The following is a 9,418-nucleotide window of genomic DNA, read 5'->3' on the forward strand; positions in this document are numbered from 1 at the left end:
AAGAACAGGAAGTTCCTAACAGTTCAGAATGCAGAAACTGCGATAGCTGTATCTGCACAAGTCTACAGCAAGTACTGTCTTAAGATGAAATGTTAGAGCATATTTTAAAGGTGAAGAATACTAGAATATGTTGGAAATAAAGGGAACAGACAACTTAAAAGAGCAAAAGAAGGAATTACAGGCAGTTTAGCAGTTGGAGCAGGAGGAAAACAGAAACTAACATCCACACCTCCTTATTCTGAGAAAGGAAGCAAGACTGTTCTGCAAAAGCCATAGTGGGGGGGCAGAAGTCTTCCCCATTGTTTTCTCCCATGCCCCCACAAGCCCCTCATTTCTCACTGCACAGCTGTCAAGCTAGTCTCTCCATTTGTCTTAGTTTTATGTAATGTTTTTTGCTCTTTTCCTTTTGCTTTTACTGTCTGCCTTTTCTTTCCAAAACTCATTTACACTTTCTTTCATTTGTTCATTTCAATTTCCACTTTTTCCTTTACTGCTTTAAATATCAATTTTGTCACTTCTTCCTCTTAAATCTTTCCCTTTCTTTCCGAGCCTTTGGCTCTTGCATGTTTGTGGGGTTTTTTTTAATTTTAATTTTTTATTTTCCTGGTACCTTTCCAAATGGCCATAGGGAGCCACCTAAATATGCCATGCTACCAAGTCAGCTTGCTACTCACTACTACTACAGCAAGGAATCCAAACAATGCTGCAGTTCCTGCAGATATGACTTTGCATGCAGAAGGGGTGAATAAACGGACAGTTAAAAACCTAAATCACTAAAGTACTCAAGGGACTTAGTGGAACAAGAAACTGCGTTGACTATGGGTGACAGGCTTGCCAAGAGGGATTTGGCCCAGGAAACACATATGCATCCATAAGGCTATCTGGCTATTATCACTTCAGTATGTTCATTACCAGGTTTGTATGGGGATGCAAAGGAAAGATGACTTGAAATTACAGCCGTTCTCAATCAAATATTAGATTAATTCAGCTGATAACAGGTAGCTCTGTCCCTAAAACCACAGTTCGTTTATTTACAGTACTTAAAACTAAAGACAGTTCTAACAAATTTCAACAAGCTTTTTTCCCTTTTGTAATTTGATCCCATTTATTTCATGCAAACAGGAGCTAGGAACATCTCCCCAACCGCAGGTCTTGTAAAAAAGGCTGTTGAATTTACTACTCAAGGAAGTCTCATCACCTTATGAATACCAAGCCAATTCAAACACAGTCAAGGGTTTTGTAAAGGCCCGGAGAAAACCTGCTCAGAGAAAACATAATTTTACTGTTATAGTCTCACCTTGAACATCTGGATCATCTATGTGCTCCTGTAAGCTTTCTAGAACTTTTTTGATTTCACTACTAGCAACACAGTTATTACATGGCACAGAGCAGCTTTCTTTGTGCTTTTCAGTCTTGAACTGAAGCAACTCCAGATCCTGACTTATATCAGGCAGAGGAGGGCGCCAGTACAGAAATGTATTAAATACGTCCTCAGCAGACTGTAGCCTTGAGTTCATTTCAGGAGAACTGCTGTCCTTAGTGACTTCTATGACACCAGCAGCAACTCTGTCACCCTGAGACAATCGAGACGCATCTTCTCCAGGATTGGTACAACAACCTGAACTTTCTTCCCGTGTATCTTTATTTAGGTTCTCAACTGAAAGCTTTGTATTAACTTCAGCTGAAGTGTCCTCAGTCAATGACTCTGGTTTGATTTCCATTGGTTGTTCTGAACTGGTAAAAAGACACACACCATTATCCAAATAAAACTTAAAAGTAATCTGTAACAATAGTTTCCAGTGAAATATTTCGTAAAAGACAGCATCAACTACAGAAGCTTAAATTATGTCTTTCTGCAGAGAAAACGTTACCACTATGCCTTACTTCACCAGTTTTCCCTTTACCCTCCTGTGAAGTCAAAGTGAATTTTTCAATAAAGTGGCTACACTCAAAGACACATGTGTCATCTCACTCTTCATACTTTTTCTGGAACTATGTTCTCAAGTTGAGATTTTTAGCCCCAAAGAGCAACAAAAAGAATTATCTTCTTTCTTCTTCCTTCCACTACACCACATCTTTCCCATGATTTTACCTGAACAAGGTAGCATTTGTGCTGGAGGACATTAAAGTTATATTGTTGCTTGGCTGACAGGAATTAGATTTCACATCTTGTGTTGATGGTCGGATACTCAGTGTCCCATCTTCTCGAATGTAAAGACCAGCATTTGAAGGGTTTGCAAAGGTAGAAATAAATGGCCCAAGAGACTGAAAAGCAGCCTGACGCACCTGCAATAGTAAAAAGACGACAGTCAGGATTCATGCAACTCCCACAGAGTTAATGCTGAAAAATAAAAATTTGGTTAAATTTTTTTGTAAGAACCAATTGGTTCTTACTACAATAGCTTCATTTAATACCAAATATAACCACTTATCAGTTACCAATTAAGTGACACCTAAGAAAAGGGTGTTAGAATATTAAGCATGTATTTACAATCATAGTAAGGAAATATTTTACATGTTATAAAATGGAAGGTCATTACTGTCCACTTCAACTAATACCTTTAACACAAGCAACCTATTCTCAGAAAAGTGTTTATACTTATAAAAAAACTACTGAAAGAAATGTAAGTAGTAAGAGAGAGGAAAAATAGGACTATCTTATTACAGGAGATTAGATTTTAGTAGATTAGACTCTAATTGCAGCAAATTTAGTTTAGAGAACTTTTACAGCACACTTCTGACTTGCCCATTATTTGCCTATGGACTGCCTGGGAAGATGCATCAATTACAGAGTTACTTACCCATCTGCAAGTGTCACTAATAAGACTGATGAACAGCGGGGATAGTTTGCTCCTGCGAACTTCTGGGGATGTGGTGTAAGACACTGCCATAAAGCATTCAGCACAAGCTTTTCTCATTCCCCAAACGCTATCAGAACAGAGTTCAAAGAACTTGGGAATCTGCCAAAAATAAGCAAAAGCGAGACTAATTAAAGACTAAACAAAGACTGCAGCAACTTACTATCAATGTATTTGCTTGGAAGCTGGAGACATTTTATTCTCTCTTGAGTTATCATTAAGTGAAGAATAGAAGAAACAAGGAGAGGCTAAAAACATATTAACTGAAGAAATTGGAAAAACTATCTGTCTCTCATTTCATTAAGATTTCATGTGTAACTATTTTATGTATAGCTATACACACTAGGAAAGAATAGAAAGAATTATTAATGGGCTATTTTACCTGAAATTGTAACATGACTGATCATCTAGTTCAGGGAAAAAAAAGTCAGTAATTCTGAAGAGAGTGCGTGTGTGCGCGCACACATGTGTGTGTATATATATGCTGTCCATTAAATTTTAAAAAATGTTTTGCCAAACAAGAACATTGCATTTCTATTCATTGCCAGTTTTGCTATATAATTGCCATCAAAGTCTTAGACAAATCAATTTAAAAAAAAAAAGCATGCACACTAATTTCCAGAGAAGACAATAAAAGAACTTGTTATTGAACTGAGAAATGCAAGTCTTGTAAATGGATTTTGATTTTTACATACCAGCAGTCTTTCTGTGGCTTCTTGTCCAACTGCATTACAAATGTCACCAAAATTAGCAGCACAAATCTAAGCAATAAAAAAGTCATTAATAACATTCTGTTTTTTTCAAGTGCATTAGTTTCATTATCAACTTCACCATGCATTATTTATCCTATGTAACAACTGCACATGTTTGACTATTCAAATTTCAGCCATGTAATTACATCCTGTAATATTAACTCATCCTAAACAAAGACTCATTAGAGCAAGCTTCCATAAGCCACATGCCTTTGAAATCAATAGTAATAAAGGTGTCTACATGAAGAGCATAATCTACTTCAGTAATCACTAAAAGGGACAATAAGCCTACTTGAAGGTTTAGATTACTTTGAACAGCAGCTGTCAAAACCAAAGCACACTAAAATACGATACGAGGGTCAGGACTTAGGTGTACTGACAGAACTATCTTTGCTATGGCTGAGGCTGGCTTAAGTACTTTGCTGAAGCAAAAGTTTAATCAAGGTCTCAAGTTCGTGCCATTTACAGTACATTACAAATGCTATAATTAAGGCAAAAGGGACATTCTCTCATGTTGGAAAAAGATGTTGCCAAAGTCTGAAATCAATTAAGATAGGACTGTGTTAATACACTATTTATTCGCCCTGTATGCTTATTTAGACGGCTGTAATTCAGCTCAAATCGCAAGGAGTGCCGCTTCTGTTAAGGACCAAGCTGAAGCTCTACATGACCCTTAAGTCTATTCACGTATTTTAAGACTGCTTATGCTTCAAGTTTTATTTTAATTTATGGTCGAGTACAAAAGTCTTACTCTTTTGGGATTTATCCTTCCAATAACACCAGATTTTTTTTTTCTCTTAAAGGAAGGATGTCTTAAGTCTCTATTACTTCTGAATTTCTTGTTTTGAAATAAGATGGCAGAGATCAGGTAACTTGTTTGCATGCTATAACCAAGTACAGACGTTTAAAAAAAAAAAAGGTTGTGCAAAACTATAAAATGTGCAAGATCAGTTTAATTGCTACATGAAAGCTATTCACCAGGGACTGTTATCTGTTTCTTTACTGAACTACAGAAACCATAACCATGCCAGTAAGTGAAAGAGTCTGAAAAAGCAGTTTTAAAAGTTCATCAGCTAAAGTTATGACTAAATTTTTCAGGCAGGCATTTGAACAGCAACATACAAATTAATTTTTAAGTGGTTTAGGGTTGAAAACATACCAACCTTTCGGACTTGAAACAATTTCCCATCACTGCACAGTTCACAGAAACGAGGAAGCAGCATGTGCTCAACTGTTGTTCTGCTCAACATAGAAGCCATTTTACAGATTATCTAAAAATCAAGAAGGGGATATATGCAAGAAAAATAAAATTTAAAACTTGTAAGTATGGTCAAGCATTCCTCCTAAAAGTTACCTCTGAAAGCAAGAGAGCAACTGCCATCAAATAGATTTAACTGCTACACATTATTATATTTTCATACACCTGCTTTATGTGAAGCACAACTAGTTTTTATTTAAAAATCATTCTACACCTCTGTGCCTTAACATGAAATTTCTGCAAATAATTCATTGTCTTATCACGTTAGACTTTTAATAATTGCATTTTCAAGGTGCTTTACAATGTTGCATACACTGATACTTTGTACAGAGAAGACAAAAGTTCCATTGAACTAGCCAGCATACAGAATCACAACTTTTAAGCATATTAGAAATATCTCAAGCTTAAGCATGCAATCAAGCCCCTTGGCTTTAACAGGACTGTTCAGATACTTTAAAAAGCACAGTCCCAGCTCTTTATAGGCTCAGACAACATAATAAAAGAAACATTTGTCATACAACAGGCGAGAAAAGGGAGAGTAAAACAAACTAGCTATATATGTCAGCTAATACTTCACAGGAATCATCCTCAGAAATTTTAGAAGTTAACATCACAGCGTAATTAAAGTTAGTAACATAGTCACTAATTTAGCTTTCGCTGAGGAACTGTCCGTTTCAACTACCATCACAAACCATGCTTCTGTGAAAATCAGGTGCTTTGGGTTGTATTTTTGCTTTCAGCTCACTTTCTGGGATAACTTGCTGTAATTCTTGTATTTGCAACATGCACCTTTCTATTAAATTGTTCTGCCTGCAGCACCAGGAGTTTAACACTTACACAAGTTTTGTCAGACTAACAGTACTCATCTTTCTATTTTTATTTTTCAAAAATTGTTTTATCTACCTCCACACAAAAAAGGTTTATTAATAGAGACATAATCCTTCATAATAGAATGCTAAATAAGAACCAAGGAAGACACCATTCAAGGACTTTCCCACAAATTTTCAAACTCATAAAAGGTGTCTGGTGCTCAGATGTCACCCTGTAAAACCTCCTAAGCAATACCCAACTCTAGAACAAGGAAGAGGAAAATCTAGCTGGGAGAACTATTTTACAAATCAAGTGTCAGATATCCATGCTGAAATGTAATTACACACCAGCATTTTTCTTGGAGTCAACAGATTCCTTGAAAGTGAAGAGGAAATTTTTTTTCCCCCCAAAATGCATAAGAATTAAGATCAGGTCATCGTTCATACTTTTACAACATTACTGTGAAACCTAGTAGCGCAAATATAAAGAAACTGTTGAGGAACACAGCAATCTTTACTTTAAAATGCAGTTGTGTCTTGGCAGCCTTGTTTTAATTCTTGTTATTTGGCTACCATTTTGACAATCATTTAGCATCCTGAAGTATAAACCTGATCTTTTCAAAAATTCAGAGTAAAAATGAAATATGTTAATGAATAAACACAAAGGGTTTGATTGCTTATTTTAGTTCATGTCAGCACTATTCCTGGACCTCATCTTAATTACTGTTATAAATGAAAAGGAGTAGTAGTTCTTGTTAACACTCAACAGATCAGTCATCTATAGGACAAAGCCCCTCATCATTTTGGGAAAATAATTTCTACTGAGTTTGAAGATATGATACTTTATATTTTTAAGCATATAACAGTCTTGTTCCCAATTGCTGTACTATATAGTTCAATTCTCAAGAATCATTATTTCAAAAAGACTCCTCAAGTACCTCATTGACACAGAAGCTCAGACTTCATCACACAAAAGGTACAGGACCTGGAAAAAGCTCACCCAAAGTACCTCTCCACTTAGCCAAAGGCATTAATAAATAGTACTCAGTACAACAGTACTCAGGACAATCTTGCTTGCTTCTTGAATTCAGTTAAGAACTTTTTTAACCTCTCAGTATGGTGCATCAAGTTCTGACCCTGTTCAAATTCTCTCAAAATTCACAGTTTCAATGGTGCTCAACAGTACAAATGACTAAACCTACAGATTCAAGGCTTAACAGCTTAGCGCACTGAAGCTTCAACTGTATTTCAACAAGCGGATTATCAATTCGCAATGGAGTGACTAACAAATAAAGAAGGAATAAAACAAACTGAAATAGTAATGGTATAGAAAGTTTAAATTCAATTATTAAAGCACTCAGGACACTAAGAATGCAAGCATAATTTTTATTTTCTGGGTTTTGTGCTCATGAAAATCTCACACAACGTTGTCACATTCTAAAAGAGCTTTACAGCAACAGTGCTAAAAGATAGAGAACAAAGGTGATTAAAAACAAAAAAAAGTAAAGATTTAAGATTTCTTCCAAATTCACTTACATTCACAGCTTCCACCTTGTACTCGTCATCACTGTCAGGAGCAGAGAGGTCCAACAGAATTGGACAAACCTTATTTTCAATGTCACTCTGAGCAACAAGATCTTGTTCTAGCAGTATAAGCAGTGCTTCCTGACCTGCCTTTCTAACCTATTAATATGAACAAACAAACCAAAAAAGTATGTCACTGTAAAAATGACTTTTACTGATATAAGAACCACAAAAGGCATGTTTTCAATGAACACACAGGTATGAGTTAGAAAAACAGAAAAAACTCTCAGTTTTAACATTGTAAGGAATTAGTAATAAATACTAAAGTTTAATATAATCCTTAGATGACATTTTATCAAATTCTGAGAAGCCAAAAGATGAAGTAGAAGACAGGACTTTTAAGTCATGACTCCTGTAGCAGACTGTGTCAATATGATGCTAGGCAAGTCCTGTAAGTTTCCCGTTATCTGCTAAGGAAAGAAAAAAAATTCAGACCTCCCTACCAAAGTGTGCTGAAACCAATAAACACAAAGCACTACATAAAAGTTAGACATCAGTCAACATGGAATTTCCTATTATCTCTTCCTCATGCCTGAAATTCATTGAACGACACAGAATTTTTCAATGATTCAACTCATGTAGTCTGGTTTTCCTACCTGATTGTTAACATCTGTGAGGTATCTTACTACTATGGGCATAAGGTACTCAAAAAATGCTGTTGGGAATTTTGGTCGACTTTCTTGCAGAAAAATGGCAATAGGAGGTATTTGTTCCATCAGCTCTGTACGTACAGTTGGTTCTAGTAATAAAAAGTAGAAACTACATCAGTAAATACAAAATTAAGATCAAGTACCTTAAGAAAGAAGTAGGAAGGGTTGTTTAATGTTTTCACAACAGAGGAAAATGAAAATACTCAAAAACATAGAAATGTCGCTACTGAGACTGCCCAGTCTTAAAGGAAAGCTGAATAAAACAGAACAGTCTTACATTCATCATCACAGTCCAGAGACTTGGGATCACTTCCCTCGTAGATCAGACAAAATAAGAGCACTAGCTAGAAAACCCAACCACTCCAAATGTGTACACATGAAGTATTAAAACGCACAACTGTTCTGTGCCACATATACCACATGTGCAGAAGTAATGAATTCCTTGAAAAATATTATTTCAGGCTTGATACTACATAAGAGCCTTTCATTTATACACCTATCATACAAAATGCTACAAAAACAGGAAAAAAAAACACCTAATTTTTACTGACAGATATTGCTGTTAGATGATTTAGTTTCTTTAGTTCACTCATTGCCTTCTCAAAATCAAAAGTTATTGCTTTCTATATTGCAGCTTATGTAAAATAAGTTACAAAAATTAAAAACCAAACTTTCAAACCTGCATCTTCAGAAAGCCTGACCACTATTTCCATTACAGTCAGGAAGTCTTCTTCATTACTACTGAAATCTCGAAAGACATCCAAAAGACCTCTGGCAATAATTTGCCTGTGGAGTGAACAACATATTAATTACCTTAATACCCCACCAGTGACATGTAGATGGGATGCAAGTGGAACTTATCAAACGTAAATGCGCACCTCAAAAAAGATCAAGCTCTTCTCTGAACATTCAGACATACCAATTATACAGTTTCTCCATGTCCCAACAAAACAAAGGTGCAGTCAAGGGATCTTATTCAGATAACTAAGAATGCAAACCTCACTTCATGGAAAAGTTATTCAAACAGAAATAGTATCAGGCATGTGCTTAGGAGAATAACAACAAAAGTAGCAACACCTTAACATCCACAATGCTATCAGACTCAGTTATCATGATGTGTAGCTGTTGTACTCTTACCTGTTAAATATGTTATCACTGAAGGCATATTTTTCTAGACGAGCCAGTGGAGTTAAATTATCCTGTCCAGGAATATCCAAGAATGCCGTTATCCTCATGCTATCACAGTCTGGTCCATAATCTTCAAATCCAACTTGAAAGACAAGAAGAGTAACCAAAAAAAAAAAAAAAATCCAAGAGTCAGCAAGAGATGTTACGGTATTAAATACACTATGCAAATAACTATTTCTTTTTAGAGCTACTCTTCAAAGGAAAAGTATCTGTACATCACTGGAAAAGCTTAAAAAAAAAAGAAAATCTTAAGTTGTACCTAATGAAGTCAAGAGCAACACTTGCATATAGACCTGTAAATTCAAGCTTTGAAATTTAA

At 35.6% G+C, this 9,418-nt stretch overlaps 1 protein-coding gene across 1 annotated transcript in view; it reads right to left on the reverse strand.

The window, feature by feature from the left end:
• Nucleotides 1–9,173, reverse strand: part of LOC104621313 (serine/threonine-protein phosphatase 4 regulatory subunit 1-like) — a 17,346-nt gene extending 8,173 nt beyond the window's left edge. The window contains exons 1-9 of the mRNA XM_010287766.1: nt 9,049–9,173; nt 8,591–8,697; nt 7,858–8,000; nt 7,214–7,360; nt 4,774–4,881; nt 3,554–3,619; nt 2,802–2,960; nt 2,093–2,286; nt 1,298–1,734 (exon numbers count right to left, since the gene is read on the reverse strand). Coding sequence (XP_010286068.1) covers nt 1,298–1,734; nt 2,093–2,286; nt 2,802–2,960; nt 3,554–3,619; nt 4,774–4,881; nt 7,214–7,360; nt 7,858–8,000; nt 8,591–8,697; nt 9,049–9,146 — 1,459 coding nt within the window. The 5' untranslated portion in view covers nt 9,147–9,173. The remainder of the gene's footprint in view (nt 1–1,297; nt 1,735–2,092; nt 2,287–2,801; nt 2,961–3,553; nt 3,620–4,773; nt 4,882–7,213; nt 7,361–7,857; nt 8,001–8,590; nt 8,698–9,048) is intronic.
• Between the last annotated feature and the right edge of the window lie 245 nt (nt 9,174–9,418).

Source organism: Phaethon lepturus, unplaced genomic scaffold (assembly GCF_000687285.1).
Source record: "Phaethon lepturus isolate BGI_N335 unplaced genomic scaffold, ASM68728v1 scaffold22995, whole genome shotgun sequence".
Lineage (NCBI taxonomy): Eukaryota > Metazoa > Chordata > Aves > Phaethontiformes > Phaethontidae > Phaethon > Phaethon lepturus.